General features: G+C 45.9%; 1 protein-coding gene across 7 annotated transcripts in view; it reads right to left on the bottom strand.

Moving 5' to 3' along the window:
* Positions 1-18,831, bottom strand: part of fgfr3 (fibroblast growth factor receptor 3) — a 279,237-nt gene that overhangs the window by 71,709 nt on the left and 188,697 nt on the right. For 5 of the 7 annotated variants that reach the window (XM_045723814.1, XM_045723818.1, XM_045723813.1 and 2 more), the window contains 2 exons: positions 14,647-14,800; positions 10,003-10,181 (listed from right to left, as the gene is read on the bottom strand). In XM_045723814.1, coding sequence (XP_045579770.1) covers positions 10,003-10,181; positions 14,647-14,800 — 333 coding nt within the window. Of the gene's footprint in view, positions 1-10,002; positions 10,182-13,329; positions 13,475-14,646; positions 14,801-18,831 lie in introns of all 7 variants that reach the window. The other 2 variants (XM_045723816.1, XM_045723815.1) reach the window with 1 other exon arrangement.

Below are 18,831 nucleotides of genomic sequence, written 5' to 3'. Positions count from 1 at the left end.
GCATTAATCACAGCAGCGGCACAGAGCATCGTTAAGATATACAAATTGCGGAGCGGCAGCGACACAGACATCGTTGTCGGCAGCGGCCGCGGACATCAGCAGCGTTAGCGGCAGTAAGATCGTTGGCACAGTAAGGACAATCTTAAAGAAGCAGCAGCGGCATATACACAGACACGTTGTTAAGTGGTATAATATGATGGTTGTTTAAAAGTGGCACAGAGACGTTTGCAGCAGTGGTACAGAGACAAGCCTAAGCAGTGGCAGTGCTATAGAGGGCGTTGAATATGGCAGGTAACAGTATATCTAGTGTAAAGAGCAGTAGCGGCAAGAGACAGTGCGGGTGATTGTGGCAGAGCGAGAGGCTAGTGGAGCTACAGACAGCAGCGGTAGTGGGTCAGACGAGACAGACAGTGGGGCAGCAGTGGTATAGAGAGCCGGACACAGCGGCACAGATCGGTAGTGGCAGCGGCAAGCGGCAGCAGACACTGAGTGGCAGCGCCAGCTCGAGACATCGCAGTAGCGGCAGCGGTAAGAGCGTTAGTCGGAAATGCAGACGTTAGTGGGCACAGGAGCACAACAGATATGAGACGTAGTGGTAGTTAAGACAGAGACGTGGTAGTGGTATAGAGACAGCAGTAGTGGTAGTGGTATAGAGGTAGTGCGTAGTGGTAGTGGTATAGACAGATGGTTTAGTGGTAGTAGAGCGTAGTGTTAGTGGTATATGAGACAGAGTGTAAAGCGGTAGTGGTATAGAGACAGTTTAGTTAGAGCGAGTGTTGTATGGTAGACACAGTAGTGGTAGTGGCAGACGACAGCAGTGGCGAGTGAATAGAGACAAGTAGTGGTAGTGGTATAGAGACAGTAGTGGTAGTGGTATAGAGACAGTGCAGTGGTAGTGGTATAGAGACAGTAGTGGCAGTGGTAGTGTGTATAGAGACAGGTAGTGGTAGTGGTATAGAGACGTAGTGGTAGTGGTATAGAGACAGTAGTGGTAGTGGTAGTGGTAGAGACAGCAGTGGTAGTGGTATAGAGACAGTAGGTGGTATAGACAGAGTGGTAGTGGTAGAAGAGACAGCAGTGGTAGTGCTAGTGGAGCAGTGGTAGTATAGAGACAGCAGCGGTATGTAGACAAGCAGCAGCGGTATGGCGGCAAGACAGAGCACCGTAGTTTGGTGGCAGCGGCATAAGCAGAACAGGCGAAAGCAAGAGCGGACGCCACACTCGCGGAGCGGTAGCGGCACAGAATAGGAGGTTGGCGGAGTATGCGGACAGAGGTGTAGGCGGTAAGGTGGGGACATGGGGGGGCTATGCAGCAGCAAGAGACCTACGCGCGGTAGCGGCATAGGGGACGCGGCGGATGGAGCGGCAACACCACAAGGCGGTAGGGTAAAGATAGTAGTCTGGCAGTGGCACAGAGACCGCAGCGGAGCGGCGGCACAGACAGCGCACCGGCAGCGGCAATGCAGACAGACAGGGTTAGTGGAACAGAGAAAGAGAGCGGTAGCGGTAACCAGACATCGCGACGGGCGCTAGTGGTAGCGGCAGAACGAAGCGGAGACAGCAGCGCGGTAGTGGCAGCGACATAGAGACAGTAGTGGTGGTATAGAAAGTGGTAGTGGTATAGAGACAGTGTAGTGGTAGTGGTATAGAGACAGTAAAGTGGTAGTGGTATAGAGACAGTAGTGGTAGTGGTATAGAGACAGTAGGTGGTAGTGGTATAGACATGGTGGTAGTGGTATAGAGACAGTAGTGGTGGTAGCAGAGACGTTGAGCAGTAGTGGTATGTGGTACAGAGAGCAGGAGGTAGTGGTGTGTATAGAGACAGCAAAGTGGTAATAGAGACAGTAGTGGTATGGTAGTGGTATAGAGAAGTAGTGGTAGTGGTATAGAGACAGTAGGGTAGTGGTATAGAGACAGTAGTGTGTGTAGTGGTATAGAGACAGTGTAGGTAGCGAATATAGAGACGAGAGGCAGTGGTAGTGGATAGAGACAGCAGTGGTAGTGGTATAGAGACAGTAGTGGTAGTGGTAGTGGTATAGAGACAGGTTAGTGGTAGTGTTAGAGACAGTAGTGGTAGTGGTATAGAGACAGTAGTGGTAGTGGTATAGAGACAGTAGTGGTAGTGGTAGTGGTATAGAGACGAGTAGTGGTAGTGGTATAGAGACAGCAGTGGTGTTAGTGGTATAGAGCAGTAAAGTGGTGTTAGTGGTATAGAGACAGTAGTAGTCGGTAGTGGATCGAGACAGTAGTGGTAGTGGTAGGAGACGTAGTGGTAGGTATGATGGTGGTGGTGGTATAGAGACAGTAGTGGTAGTGGTAGTGACAGAGACGCTAGTGGTAGTGGTATAGAGACGCGGGAGGTATGTGAGTGGCAGAGAAGGAGGAAGACAGTATGAGTGGTATAGAGTAGTGGTGGTGGTAGGTATAGAGACAGTGGCGAGTGAGTGGTAGTGGTACAGACGTGTGCAGTAGAGTGGTATGTGGTACAGAGAAGGCAGCGGAGGGGTGTGGTGTGGTATAGAGACAGTAGTGGTAGTGGTATAGAGACAGTAGTGGTAGTGGTAGTGGTATAGACAGTAGTGGCGGTAGTGGTATAGACAGCAGTAGTGGTAGTGGTATAGAACAGTGGAGTGGTAGTGGTATAGAGACAGTGGTAGTGGTAGTGGTATAGAGACAGTAGTGGTAGTGGTATAGAGACAGTAGTGGTAGTGGTAGTGGTATAGAGACAGTAGTGGTAGTGTATAGAGACAGTAGTGGTAGTGGTAGTGGTATAGAGACAGTAGTGGTAGTGGTATAGAGATAGTGTGGTGGTAGGGCAGAAGTTGGATAGAGACAGTAGTGGTAGTGGTATAGAGACAGTGGTAGTGGTATAGAGACAGTAAGTGGTAGTGGTAGTGGTATAGACAGGGTAGTGGTAGTGGTATAGAGACAGTGTGGTAGTGGTATAGACAGCAGTAGTGGTAGTGGTATAGAGACAGTAGTGGTAGTGGTATAGAGACAGTAGTGTGTGGTAGTGGTATAGAGACAGTAGTGGTAGTGGTAGTGGTATAGAGACAGTAGGTGGTAGTGGTATAGAGACAGTAGTGGTAGTGGTATAGAGACGCAGTTAGTGGTAGTGGTATAGAGACAGTAGTGGTAGTGGTATAGAGACAGTAGTGGTAGTGGTATAGAGACAGTAGTGGTAGTGGTATGAGACAGTAGAGACAGTGGTAGTGGTAAAGAGACAGTAGTGGTAGTGGTATAGAGACAGTAGTGGTAGTGGTATAGAGACAGTAGTGGTAGTGGTAGTGGTATAGAGACAGTAGTGGTAGTGGTATAGAGACAGTAGTGGTAGTGGTATAGAGACAGTAGTGGTAGTGGTATAGAGACAGTAGTGGTAGTGGTATAGAGACAGTAGTGGTAGTGGTAGTGTATAGAGACAGTAGTGGTAGTGGTAGTGGTACAGAGACAGTAGTGGTAGTGGTATAGAGACAGTAGTGGTAGTGGTATAGAGACAGTAGTGGTAGTGGTAGTGGTATAGAGACAGTAGTGGTAGTGGTAGTGGTATAGAGACAGTAGTGGTAGTGGTATAGAGACAGCAGTGGTAGTGGTATAGAGACAGTAGTGGTAGTGGCGTGGTATAGAGACAGTAGTGGTAGTGGTATAGAGACAGTAGTGGTAGTGGTATAGAGACAGTAGTGGTAGTGGTAGTGGTATAGAGACAGTAGTGGTAGTTGGTATAGAGACAGTAGTGGTAGGTGGTATAGAGACAGTGGTAGTGGTTATAGAGACAGTAGTGTGGTAGTGGTATAGAGACAGTAGTGGTAGTGGTAGTGGTATAGAGACAGTAGTGGTAGTGGTATAGAGACAGAGTGGGAGTGAGTGGTATAGAGACAGTAGTGGTAGTGGTATAGAGACAGTAGTGGTAGTGGTATAGAGACAGTAGTGGTAGTGGTATAGAGACAGTAGTGGTAGTGGTAGTGGTATAGAGACAGTAGTGGTAGTTGGTATAGAGACAGTAGTGGTAGTGGTAGTGGTATAGAGACAGTAGTGGTAGTGGTATAGAGACAGTAGTGGTAGTGGTAGTGGTATAGAGACAGTAGTGGTAGTGGTAGTGGGTATAGAGACAGTAGTGGTAGTATAGAGACAGTATGCGTGGTGGTGGTAGTGGTATAGAGACAGTAGTGGTAGTGGTTGGTATAGAGACAGCAGTAGTGGTAGTGGTATAGAGACAGTAGTGGTAGTGGTATAGAGACAGTAGTGGTAGTGGTATAGAGACAATAGTGGTAGTGGTAGTGGTATAGAGACAGTAGTGGTAGTGGTAGTGGTATAGAGACAGTAGTGGTAGTGGTGGTAGTGGTATAGAGACAGTAGTGGTAGTGGTAGTGGTATAGAGACAGTAGTGGTAGTGGTATAGAGACAGTAGTGGTAGTGGTAGTGGTATAGAGACAGTAGTGGTAGTGGTAGTGGTATAGAGACAGTAGTGGTAGTGGTAGTGGTATAGAGACAGTAGTGGTAGTGGTATAGAGACAGTAGTGGTAGTGGTAGTGGTATAGAGACAGTAGTGGTCGTGGTAGTGGTATAGAGACAGTAGTGGTAGTGGTAGTGGTATAGAGACAGTAGTGGTAGTGGTATAGAGACAGTAGTGGTAGTGGTAGTGGTATAGAGACAGTAGTGGTAGTGGTATAGAGACAGTAGTGGTAGTGGTAGTGGTATAGAGACAGTAGTGGTAGTGGTAGTGGTATAGAGACAGTAGTGGTAGTGGTATAGAGACAGTAGTGGTAGTGGTATAGAGACAGTAGTGGTAGTGGTAGTGGTATAGAGACAGTAGTGGTAGTGGTATAGAGACAGTAGTGGTAGTGGTAGTGGTATAGAGACAGTAGTGGTAGTGGTATAGAGACAGTAGTGGTAGTGGTATAGAGACAGTAGTGGTAGTGGTAGTGGTATAGAGACAGTAGTGGTAGTGGTAGTGGTATAGAGACAGTAGTGGTAGTGGTATAGCGACAGTAGTGGTAATGGTAGTGGTATAGAGACAGTAGTGGTAGTCGTAGTGGTATAGAGACAGTAGTGGTAGTGGTATAGAGACAGTAGTGGTAGTGGTAGTGGTATAGAGACAGTAGTGGTAGTGGTATAGAGACAGTAGTGGTAGTGGTATAGAGACAGTAGTGGTAGTGGTATAGAGACAGTAGTGGTAGTGGTATAGAGACAGTAGTGGTAGTGGTAGTGGTATAGAGACAGTAGTGGTAGTGGTATAGAGACAGTAGTGGTAGTGGTAGTGGTATAGAGACAGTAGTGGTAGTGGTATAGAGACAGTAGTGGTAGTGGTAGTGGTATAGAGACAGTAGTGGTAGTGGTATAGAGACAGTAGTGGTAGTGGTAGTGGTATAGAGACAGTAGTGGTAGTGGTAGTGGTATAGAGACAGTAGTGGTAGTGGTATAGAGACAGTAGTGGTAATGGTAGTGGTATAGAGACAGTAGTGGTAGTGGTATAGAGACAGTAGTGGTAGTGGTATAGAGACAGTAGTGGTAGTGGTATAGAGACAGTAGTGGTAGTGGTAGTGGTATAGAGACAGTAGTGGTAGTGGTATAGAGACAGTAGTGGTCTGGTAGTGGTATAGAGACAGTAGTGGTCTGGTAGTGGTATAGAGACAGTAGTGGTAGTGGTATAGAGACAGTAGTGGTATAGAGACAGTAGTGGTAGTGGCAGTGGAATAGAGACAGTAGTGGTAGTGGTAGTGGTATAGAGACAGTAGTGGTAGTGGTAGTGGTATAGAGATAGTAGTGGTCTGGTAGTGGTATAGAGACAGTAGTGGTAGTGGTATAGAGACAGTAGTGGTAGTGGTAGTGGTATAGAGACAGTAGTGGTAGTGGTATAGAGACAGTAGTGGTAGTGGTATAGAGACAGTAGTGGTAGTGGTAGTGGTATAGAGACAGTAGTGGTAGTGGTATAGAGACAGTAGTGGTCTGGTAGTGGTATAGAGACAGTAGTGGTCTGGTAGTGGTATAGAGACAGTAGTGGTAGTGGTATAGAGACAGTAGTGGTATAGAGACAGTAGTGGTAGTGGTAGTGGAATAGAGACAGTAGTGGTAGTGGTAGTGGTAGTGGTATAGAGCCAGTAGTGGTAGTGGTAGTGGTATAGAGATAGTAGTGGTCTGGTAGTGGTATAGAGACAGTATTGGTAGTGGTATAGAGACAGTAGTGGTAGTGGTAGTGGTATAGAGACAGTAGTGGTAGTGGTATAGAGACAGTAGTGGTAGTGGTATAGAGACAGTAGTGGTAGTGGTATAGAGACAGTAGTGGTAGTGGTATAGAGACAGTAGTGGTAGTGGTAGTGGTATAGAGACAGTAGTGGTAGTGGGATTGGTATAGAGACAGTAGTGGTCTGGTAGTGGTATAGAGACAGTAGTGGTAGTGGTATAGAGACAGTAGTGGTAGTGGTATAGAGACAGTAGTGGTCTGGTAGTGGTATAGAGACAGTAGTGGTAGTGGTAGTGTTATAGAGACAGTAGTGGTAGTGGTATAGAGACAGTAGTGGTAGTGGTATAGAGACAGTAGTGGTCTGGTAGTGGTATAGAGACAGTAGTGGTAGTGGTATAGAGACAGTAGTGGTAATGGTAGTGGTATAGAGACAGTAGTGGTAGTGGGATTGGTATAGAGACAGTAGTGGTCTGGTAGTGGTATAGAGACAGTAGTGGTAGTGGTAGTGGTATAGAGACAGTAGTGGTAGTGGTAGTGGTATAGAGACAGTAGTGGTAGTGGTATAGAGACAGTAGTGGTAGTGGTAGTGGTATAGAGACAGTAGTGGTAGTGGTAGTGGTATAGAGACAGTAGTGGTAGTGGTAGTGGTATAGAGACAGTAGTGGTAGTGGTAGTGGTATAGAGACAGTAGTGGTAGTGGTAGTGGTATAGAGACAGTAGTGGTAGTGGTATAGAGACAGTAGTGGTAGTGGTATAGAGACAGTAGTGGTAGTGGTAGTGGTATAGAGACAGTATTGGTAGTGGTAGTGGGATAGAGACAGTAGTGGTAGTGGTAGTGGTATAGAGACAGAAGTGGTAGTGGTATAGAGACAGTAGTGGTCTGGTAGTGGTATAGAGACAGTAGTGGTAGTGGTATAGAGACAGTAGTGGTAGTGGTATAGAGACAGTAGTGGTAGTGGTAGTGGTATAGAGACAGTAGTGGTCTGGTAGTGATATAGAGACAGTAGTGGTAGTGATATAGAGACAGTAGTGGTAGTGGTATAGAGACAGTAGTAGTCTGGTAGTGGTATAGAGACAGTAGTGGTAGTGGTAGTGGTATAGAGACAGTCGTGGTCTGGTAGTGGTATAGAGACAGTAGTGTACTACGGCTAAGGGCGTTCAACATCCCAAGCTTGTTTATCATTATGTAAATATAACATGATTCCACTATTTGTATCAGTTTGAATCTCTTTGAATGGGGGAAGTTTATTATGAAGGCAAACGGCAAATTCCACTATTGTGCCTAATCCGTATTTTGTCTTGCTTCACACAGGTGTTCATGGCAGAGGTGTTGACAAATATCCAAGACATGGCTTAGTTGTTAGTTTGGCACTGTTGATCAGCACACATGATGATTAAAATGTCAAGAAGGCAGGAGAAGAAGTTTACTGGAATGTATTGTAAATGTTCAACTGTTGAGTTTCTCTGATGCTAGCAAGCATGCATTAGCACACTGCAGTCAGTGCCAACAGAGGCACTGTTAAAGTTAGCCAGCAAAACATTTTCTTAGCAGTTTGAGCTGTGTCCTGTAAACATTGAAATGTGACTAGCTAGCTAATGGCTGAAGTTCTTTCTGTAACAAACCATCCATAAACAAATATAGCTATCTACCTTTCTTTGCCTGTTAATTAGATAGCTCGTTACAGTAGCTTTCAGCTAGCTAGCTACAGTGGCTAGCTGCTGGACTTAGTACAATCAAACTAACATTAGTTAACATTATTTAGCTAGCTACCTAGCTAATTAAAGTATCTGTTTGCATTTATTGATTAGCCTTAGCTTGAATACCACCATAAAGCTAGCTATATACAGTAACCCAGGTTTGTTCACATACACTTCTTCTAACTGGCAGCATGGTGCAAGCAGCTGTGTTGTTGCCAAGCAACCGACCCAGGGTTTAGAACTCAGCAAAAAATATGTTAGCACATCGTTGGTTCTTAACGGACAGAAATTAGCACGTGAGAGCGATAAATTATACATTTGATAAAAACTGTTGCACCTAGAAATGTAGTAAATCTGACATTTTTTTATCCAATTGTCACTTTGTGGATGCTGTAGTCTTGTTTTAATCTGACGTTTAGAATTTGACCTAGGAAGGCGCAAGAAATACTCTTAAAAATCAATTGCTAATGACACTGTTAAAATATCCGGTATGTGGCTCTCGATAACGGCCGGACGGCTCATGACGAGAGGCAGGAATTGTTTATTTATTCATTTTCGTTTTTATTTAACTAGTCAAGTCAGTTAAGAACAAATTCTTATTTTCAATGACGGCCTAGGAACAGTAGGTTAACTGCCTTGTTCAGGGGCAGAACGACAGATTGGGGATTCGATCTTGCAACCTTTCGGTTACAAGTCCAACACTCTAAATACTAGGCTACCTGCCGCCCCGGCAGGAGGAGATTGGAGGATGTGAAATCTACCACACCCCCTTTTGAATCAGCTTTGTTTTGTCAGAGGAGAAAAACATGCCCACATTCAAACCGGCCAAACCTTCCCCTAACCCGGACGATGCTGGGCCAACTGTGCAACGCCCTATAGGACTCCCTGTCCTGGCCGGTTGTGACACAGCCTGAGTGTCACGTCCTGACCAGTAAAGGGGGTTATTTGTTATTGTAGTTTGGTCAGGGCGTGGCAGGGGGTGTTTGTATTATGTGTTTTGGGGTTTTTGGTTCATGTTCTATGTTAGTATATTTCTATGTTTATTCTAGTGTGTCTATTTCTATGTTGAAGTTTCTTGGGTTGACCTTCAATTGGAGGCAGCTGTTCCTCGTTGCCTCTAATTGAAGGTCCTATTTAGTAGGGGTGTTTTTTCCAGTGTTTTGTGGGTGGTTGTTTCCTGTTTTGTGTATGTTGCACCTGACGGGACTGTTTTCGGTCGTTTGTTGTTTGTTTGATTTTTGAGCTAAATAAAAGTAATTATGAGCACGTCACACGCCGCGTCTCGGTCCCCATTAGACGACCCACGTTACACTGGGACCAAACCCCAGGCTTTATTGACGCCGCGACACTGCGTTGCAGTGCCTTTATCTGGAAATATCTGGCACATCTAATTGAATTGGTTTGATCACTTTACACATTTCTTTTGGGAACCTCTCCCGTAAATGGCACATGAGTGGAGAAATACAGCCTCATTTCATGAGTGGAGAAGGACCGTCTCATTTCATGAGTAGAGAAGGACCGTCTCATTTCATGAGTGGAGAAGGACCGTCTCATTTCATGAGTAGAGAACGACCGTCTCATTTCATGAGTAGAGAAGGACCGTCTCATTTCATGAGTAGAGAAGGACCGTCTCATTTCAAGAGTGGAGAAGGACAGTCTCATTTCATGAGTGGAGAAGGACAGTCTCATTTCATGAGTGGAGAAGCCCCGTCTCATTTCATGAGTAGAGAAGTACCGTCTCATTTCATGAGTAGAGAAGGACCGTCTCATTTCATGATTGGAGAAGGAAGGTCTCATTTCATGAGTAGAGAAGGACCGTCTCATTTCATGAGTAGAGAAGGACCGTCTCATTTCATGAGTGAGAAACCCCGTCTCATTTCATGAGTAGAGAAGGACAGTCTCATTTCAAGCAAGAGCATTTCCATCCACATTCAATATGCTCACCAGCTCTCCTGGATGAACTTTGACCTTTTTCAAAAAGAGGAGAGCGAGGACGGAGGAGAGAGGATGCAGGCGGTGAGCAAATGTAATTTATAAAAGGCCAGTGTCTGGTACAGTAACATAGGTAGAGAGGAATGTAAAAGGTTTACAGGTTTGTTGGAAATCTTGTATCTACTTTCTGTTACCTGTCTCTTTAAGGGGAACTTGGAGAGTTTCTGTACGGGTGGGGAGGGCAGGGTCTTCTGGGTAGACATCCTCATACGACACAGGATGATGATGACGACGGCCAGGATGAAGAGCACGCAGCCCGTCACGTAGATCAGGATGTCAGCATAGTCATCCTCCTTGTCACCATCGTGCAGCGCTGGGAGAGGTCAGGGGATAAAGGTCAGGGGTTAGAGGTTACAGAGTTAAAAGTTGGTCTACAGTCACAACCACAACTACACTACAAACATTGCAGACGGGTCCCAGATCTGCTTGTGCTATCATTTCAACAGTTTATCCCTCATTATCAAGATTGGCATGACAATGTGTGATAAGGAGTTGGAAACTTGGCAAAAGAGCAGAAACAGACCAGCATCCAGGCTCCGGAATAGGAATCACAAACATTGTGTTTAAATGTGTTGATTAATACCCTACTGTCTTTGCTCAGTTTAGTCACAACCAAAACTACAGAAAAATTTTGTCTAAACAAAAATATGCAATGATCCTAATTAACTAAACTAACCATTCTAAACATGTCTTTACTAAGTTGCACAATTAAACTAGAATAATAGTGGCTCAGGTTTGAACGTAACGACCCTGATAAGGAGCAGCGTGGGAAAAAGGTCACTTTACCGTACAGGAACTTCAGGAACTGAAAGCTTTTAAAATGAGCTCTCTAACCCTAAACCCTTCTACTGTTCCTATTCCACTAACCCTTCTACTGTTACTATTCCACTAACCCTAAACCCTTCTACTGTTCCTATTCCACTAACCCTTCTACTGTTACTATTCCACTAACCCTTCTACTGTTACTATTCCTCTAACACTTCTACTGTTACTATTCCTCTAACCCTAAACCCTTCTACTGTTACTATTCCACTAACCCTTCTACTGTTACTATTCCACTAACCCTTCTACTGTTACTGTTCCACTAACCCTAAACCCTTCTACTGTTACTATTCCTCTAACACTTCTACTGTTACTATTCCACTAACCCTTCTACTGTTACTGTTCCACTAACCCTAAACCCTTCTACTGTTACTATTCCACTAACCCTAAACACTTCTACTGTTACTATTCCACTAACACTTCTACTGTTACTATTCCTCTAACACTTCTACTGTTACTATTCCTCTAACCCTAAACCCTTCTACTGTTACTGTTCCACTAACCCTAAACCCTTCTACTGTTACTATTCCTCTAACCCTAAACCCTTCTACTGTTACTGTTCCACTAACCCTAAACCCTTCTACTGTTACTATTCCACTAACCCTAAACCCTTCTACTGTTACTATTCCTCTAACCCTTCTACTGTTACTATTCCACTAACACTTCTACTGTTACTATTCCTCTAACCCTAAACCCTTCTACTGTTACTATTCCACTAACCCTTCTACTGTTACTATTCCTCTAACCCTTCTACTGTTACTATTCCTCTAACCCTTCTACTGTTAATATTCCACTAACCCTTCTACTGTTACTATTCCACTAACCCTAAACCCTTCTACTGTTCCTATTCCACTAACCCTTCTACTGTTACTATTCCACTAACCCTAAACCCTTCTACTGTTAGTTCAGAGTTCAGTCTCTAGGAGGCTGGGGGTCATAGTTCAGTCTAGGAGGCTGGGGGTCATAGTTCAGTCTCTAGGAGGCTGGGGGTCATAGTTCAGTCTAGGAGGCTGGGGGTCATAGTTCAGTCTAGGAGGCTGGGGACATAGTTCAGTCTAAGAGGCTGGGGGTCATAGTTCAGTCTAGGAGGCTGGGGGTCATAGTTCAGTCTCTAGGAGGCTGGGGGTCATAGTTCAGTCTCTAGGAGGCTGGGGGACATAGTTCAGTCTAGGAGGAGGCTGGGGGTCATAGTTCAGTCTAGGAGGCTGGGGGTCATAGTTCAGTCTAGGAGGCTGGGGGTCATAGTTCAGTCTCTAGGAGGCTGGGGGTCATAGTTCAGTCTCTAGGAGGCTGGGGGTCATAGTTCAGTCTAGGAGGCTGGGGGTCATAGTTCAGTCTAGGAGGCTGGGGGTCATAGTTCAGTCTAGGAGGCTGGGGGTCATAGTTCAGTCTAGGAGGCTGGGGGTCATAGTTCAGTATCTAGGAGGCTGGGGGTCATAGTTCAGTCTAGGAGGCTGGGGGTCATAGTTCAGTCTAGGAGGCTGGGGGTCATAGTTCAGTCAAGGAGGCTGGGGGACATAGTTCAGTCTAGGAGGCTGGGGGTCATAGTTCAGTCTAGGAGGCTGGGGGTCATAGTTCAGTCTAGGAGGCTGGGGGTCATAGTTCAGTCTAGGAGGCTGGGGGTCATAGTTCAGTCTAGGAGGCTGGGGGTCATAGTTCAGTCTAGGAGAATGGCCGTCATAGTTCAGTCTAGGAGGCTGGGGGTCATAGTTCAGTCTAGGAGGCTGGGGGTCATAGTTCAGTCTAGGAGGCTGGGGGTCATAGTTCAGTCTAGGGGCTGGGGGTCATAGTTCACTATCTAGGAGGCTGGGGGTCATAGTTCAGTCTAGGAGGCTGGGGGTCATAGTTCAGTTTAGGAGGCTGGGGGTCATAGTTCAGTCTAGGAGGCTGGGGGTCATAGTTCGGGGTCATAGTTCAGTCTCTAGGAGGCTGGGGGTCATAGTTCAGTCTAGGAGGCTGGGGGTCATAGTTCAGTCTAAGAGGCTGGGGGTCATAGTTCAGTCTAGGAGGCTGGGGGTCATAGTTCAGCCTCTAGGAGGCTGGGGGTCATAGTTCAGTCTAGGAGGCTGGGGGTCATAGTTCAGTCTAGGAGGCTGGGGGTCATAGTTCAGTCTCTAGGAGGCTGGGGGTCATAGTTCAGTCTAGGAGGCTGGGGGTCATAGTCCAGTCTAGGAGGCTGGGGGTCATAGTTCAGTCTAGGAGGCTGGGGGACATAGTTCAGGCTCTAGGAGTCTGGGGGTCATAGTTCAGTCTAGGAGGCTGGGGGTCATAGTTCATTCTAGGAGGCTGGGGGTCATAGTTCAGTCTAGGAGGCTGGGGGTCATAGTTCAGTCTAGGAGGCTGGGGGTCATAGTTCAGTCTAGGAGGCTGGGGGTCATAGTTCAGTCTAGGAGGCTGGGGGTCATAGTTCAGTCTCTAGGAGGCTGGGGGTCATAGTTCAGCATGGCTGACGTGTTAACAAGCAGTAATCATCAACACTCATACTGAAGTCTCTACACTACAGTCATCTCTAGGATGGTGGTGCTTCTTCAGCTGAATACTGTGCTACTGAGTAAATACATGACACATATATAGAAACAGAAATGGAGAGATTCAACAGTTAAATGAGACATAGAGGAGAGAGAGAGGGGAGGGTATACCTGGGAGCACGGTGAGCCAAGCAGAGTGGTAAGCATACCCAATAGAGTTCCCTGCTAGACAAGTATACTCTCCTGCATCCTCTAAAGACACATTGGTAAGGAAGAGGCTCTCTAGTTCCTTATCCGTAGTGTTTATACCAGCCGTCTGGAGAGGAGGAGGAGAGGAGGGGAGGAGGGGAGGAGGAGAGGAGGGGAGGAGGAGGGAGAACAGAAAGAGATTTCATAAACCAAATGCTCCAAGAGAAAATGCACCAAACACCAAAACACTAAAACCACAGAACACCAGGAGTCACCATGGGAATAGAGGGTTAGGGTTAGAGGTTAGGGGGTCACAGGAAGCAGGACTGAAGACCTTATTCCACCGGGCTAAAGTCGGCTTGATGTTACATCACCAGGATGGTCTTTACCGCCACCTGACAACAGCGGACACCCAGAGCAGCCATAGAGAAGCCATCACCCAGAGGTTCCATATCACCACCACACCATAATACTGCTGTCGAACTGAGGAGAGTGGAGAGAGGGATGAATACACTGATATGGCTGGCATAACATGGTGTGTGTTTGAGGATAGGGGAGAGGGCAGCCTATTGAAGTACTAGCACTAATGAAGGGTGTGAACTTGTGGTTGTATTGATCTGAAGCAGGAGATGGTAAATGGATGAGACAAGCTACCTGACAAACATCAGCTCAACCCTAATATAGGAGAGTGGGGGGGGGGGGTTGTGCTCATCAACCAGCCAGCCATTAAGCAGCACAGGAGAGACAGACTGAGCCAGAACAGGGGACATATAGAGAGAGATAGGGGAAACAGAGGGGAGAGACAGAGGGAGATAGAGGGAGATAGAGGGAGATATAGAGGAGGGGAAACAGAAAGGGAGAGAGAAGGAGAGATAGATAGAGGAGAGTAAACAGAGAAGGAGAGATAGAGGGGAGACAGAGGGAGATAGAGAGGGAGATAGAGGGAGAGATAGAGGGGAGACAGAGAGGGAGAGATAGAGGGGGAGATATAGAGGGAGATGTAGAGGGAGAGATAGAGGGGGAGATATAGAGGGAGATATGGAGGGAGATAGAGGGAGAGATAGAGGGAGAGATAGAGGGAGAGATAGAGGAGGGGAAACAGAGAGGGAGAGATAGAGGAGAGTAAACATAGAGGGAGAGATATAGAGGGAGATATAGAGAGGGAGAGATAGAGGGAGAGACTAGGGAGATAGAGGAAGAGATAGAGGAGGGAAACAGATGGGTTAGATAGAGAGAGGAGGGTTGTTACAACAGTAGACAGCTTGGAGCGCCAGGTGGTCGTAGTGATAGTGGGTTTACCTGGTTTACCTGGTCTGTATACTGAGAGCCAGAAGGCGTTTTCTGACTTTCCTACAAAGTTAGATGCTCGACAACAGTACTTCCCGGCATCAGCTTCGGTCACATTCAACACATTCAGTTTAACATCAACCTCTGTCCTCCTGCTGACTAGACTCTGGAGAGAAGGGGTTAAAACACACTGGTGTAAACAAAAACAACAACACAGCCAGTATAACATCAACCTCTGTCCTCCTGCTGACTAGACTCTGGATAGAAGGGGTTAAAACACACTGGTGTAAACAACAACCAACAACACAGCCAGTATAACATCAACCTCTGTCCTCCTGCTGACTAGACTCTGGATAGAAGGGGTTAAAACACACTGGTGTAAACAACAACAACAACAACACAGGCAGTATAACATCAACCTCTGGCCTCCTGCTGACTAGACTCTGGATAGAAGGGGTTAAAACACACTGGTGTAAACAACAACAACAACACAGCCAGTATAACATCAACCTCTGTCCTCCTGCTGACTGGACTCTGGAGGAGAGGAGAGTTAGAACCATATAATTACATATTATACCTCTACATTGGGATCCTAGCAAACATGCCTAAAAATTATCCATTTTGTTAAAGGAAAAACTTTGATCCAATCGGATCTCTGTGGTTAAAACACACCGTGACATGGAAGCTGTAGATAAGGACATTAAAGGAAAAGGAAAGGAAAGGCTTATATAAGTACATATGCAAAACACAGACACACCGCATCATTACTCGTGACTGTTGATCAATAATTAAACACGAGGAGAAAACAGATCATATATTAAACTGTAGCTGGTTCATAAAAACAGATCATTTATCATATGAAGTATTAATATATTATATCTGGCTCACTCATGGAAAACATTTATATAGGAATGACTGTGAATAAAAGTATCTGCTAAATGACAAACATTATACAGTTGAGGTTGGAAGTTTACATACACTTAGGTTGGAGTCATTAAAACTCGTTTTTCAACCACTCCACAAATTTCTTGTTAACAAACTATAGTTTTAGCAAGTCGGTTAGGACATCTACTTTGTGCATGACACAAGTCAATTTCTCCAAAATTGTTTACCGACAGATTATATCACTGTATCACAATTCGTGGGTCAGAAGTTTACATACACAAAGTTGACTGTGCCTTTAAACAGCTTGGAAAATTCCAGAAAATGATGTCATGGCTTTAGAAGCTTCTGATAGGCTAATTTACATCATTTGAGTCAATTGGAAGTGTACCTGTGGATGTATTTCAAGGCCTACCTTCAAACTCAGTGACTATTTGCTTGACATCATGGGGAAATCAAAAGAAATCAGCCAAGACCTCAGAAAAAAATGGTAGACCTCCACAAGTCTGGTTCATCCTTGGGAGCAATTTCCAAATGCCTGAAGGTACCACGTTCATCTGTACAAACAATAGTACACAAGTATAAACACCATGGGACCACGCAGCCATCATACCGCTCAGGAAGGAGACGCGTTCTGTCTCCTAGAGATGAATGCACTTTGGTGCGAAAAGTGCAAATCAATCCCAGAACAACAGCAAAGGACCTTGGGAAGATGCTGGAGGAAGCGGGTACAAAAGTATCTATATCCACAGTAAAACAAGTCCTATATCAACATAACCTGAAAGGCCGTTCAGCAAGGAAGAAGCCACTGCTCCACAACCGCCATAAAAAAGCCAGACAACGGTTTGCAACTGCACATGGGGACAAAGATCGTACTTTTTGGAGAAATGTCCTCTGGTCTGATGAAACAAAAATAGAACTGTTTGGCCATAATGACCATCGTTATGTTCGGAGGAAAAAGTGGGAGGCTTGCAAGCTGAAGAACACCATCCCAACCGTGAAGCACGGGGGTGGCAGCATCATGTTGTGGGGGTGCTTTGCTGCAGGAGGGACTGGTGCACTTCACAAAATAGATGGCTTCATGAGGGAGGAAAATTATGTGGATATATTGAAGCAACATTTCAAGATATCAGTCAGAAAGTTCAAGCTTGGTCGCAAATGGGTCTTCCAAATGAACAATGACCCCAAGCATACTTCCAAAGTTGTGGCAAAATGGCTTAAGGACAACAAAGGCAAGGTAATGGAGTGGCCGTCACAAAGCCCTGACCTCAATCCTATAGAAAATTTGTGGGCAGAACTGAAAAAGTGTGTGCGAGCAAGAAGGCCCACAAACCTGACTCAGTTACACCAGCTCTGTCAGGAGGAATGGGCCAAAATTCACCCAATGTATTGTGGGAAGCTTGTGGAAGGCTACACGAAACGTTTGACCCAAGTTAAACAATGTAAAGGCAATGCTACCAAATACTAATTGAGTGTATGTAAACTTCTGACCCACTGGGAATGTGATGAAAGAAATAAAAGCTGAAATAAATAATTCTCTCTACTATTATTCTGACATTTCACATTCTTAAAATAAAGTGTTGATCCTAACTGACATAAGACAGGGAATTTTTACTAGGATTAAATGTCAGGAATTGTGAAAAACTGAGATTAAATGTACTTGGTTAAGGTGTCTGTAAACTTCTGACTTCAACTGTATAATATACTTACCATTCATTAAAATGTTATAGTCTTAAGATGTCAGTAGACCCCCCCCACTCAGTCATAGTCGTAAGATTTCATGGTGGGGCCAGTCTCAGATCAACTCTAAAGACTGTGGTGGGGCCAGTCCCAGATCAACTCTAAAGACTGTGGTGGGGCCAGTCTCAGATCAACTCTAAAGACTGTGGTGGGGCCAGTCTCAGATCAACTCTAAAGACTGTGGTGGGGCCAGTCTCAGATCAACTCTAAAGACTGTGGTGGGGCCAGTCCCAGATCAACTCTAAAGACTGTGGTGGGGCCAGTCTCAGATCAACTCTAAAGACTGTGGTGGGGCCAGTCTCAGATCAACTCTAAAGACTGTGGTGAGGCCAGTCCCAGATCAACTCTAAAGACAGTGGTGGGGCCAGTCTCAGATCAACTCTAAAGACTGTGGTGGGGCCCGTCTCTGGTGGGGCCAGTCTCAGATCAACTCTAAAGACTGTGGTGGGGCCAGTCTCAGATCAACTCTAAAGACTGTGGTGAGGCCAGTCTCAGATCAACTCTAAAGACTGTGGTGGGGCCAGTCCCAGATCAACTCTAAAGACTGTGGTGGGGCCAGTCTCAGATCAACTCTAAAGACTGTGGTGGGGCCAGTCTCAGATCAACTCTAAAGACTGTGGTGGGGCCAGTCTCAGATCAACTCTAAAGACTGTGGTGGGGCCAGTCTCAGATCAACTCTAAAGACTGTGGTGGGGACAGTCTCAGATCAACTCTAAAGACTGTGGTGGGGCCAGTCTCAGATCAACTCTTAAGACTGTGGTGGGGCCAGTCTCAGATCAACTCTAAAGACTGTGGTGAGGCCAGTCTCAGATCAACTCTAAAGACTGTGGGGGGGCCAGTCCCAGATCAACTCTAAAGACTGTGGTGGGGCCAGTCGCAGATCAACTCTAAAGACTGTGGCATGGCCAGTCTCAGATCAACTCTAAAGACTGTGGTGGGGCCAGTCTCAGATCAACTCTAAAGACTGTGGTGGGGCCGGTCCCAGATCAACTCTAAAGACTGTGGTGGGGCCAGTCTCAGATCAACTCTAAAGACTGTGGTGGGGCCAGTCCCAGATCAACTCTAAAGACTGTGGTGGGGCCAGTCTCAGATCAACTCTAAAGACTGTGGTGGGGCCAGTCTCAGATCAACTCTAAAGACTGTGGTGGGGCCAGTCTCAGATCAACTCTAAAGACTGTGGCATGGCCAGTCTCAGATCAACTCTAAAGACTGTGGTGGGGCCAGTCTCAGATCAACTCTAAAGACTGTGGTGGGGCCAGTCTCAGATCAACTCTAAAGACTGTGGCATGGCCAGTCTCAGATCAACTCTAAAGACTGTGGTGGGGCCAGTCTCAGATCAACTCTAAAGACTGTGGTGGGGCCAGTCTCAGATCAACTCTAAAGACTGTGGTGGGGCCAGTCTCAGATCAACTCTAAAGACTGTGGTGGGGCCAGTCTCAGATCAACTCTAAAGACTGTGGTGGGGACAGTCTCAGATCAACTCTAAAGACTGTGGTGGGGCCAGTCTCAGATCAACTCTTAAGACTGTGGTGGGGCCAGTCTCAGATCAACTCTAAAGACTGTGGTGAGGCCAGT

This window comes from Salmo salar, chromosome ssa09 (assembly GCF_905237065.1).
Source record: "Salmo salar chromosome ssa09, Ssal_v3.1, whole genome shotgun sequence".
NCBI lineage: Eukaryota > Metazoa > Chordata > Actinopteri > Salmoniformes > Salmonidae > Salmo > Salmo salar.
This window is presented reverse-complemented; position numbering and strand designations above follow the sequence as displayed.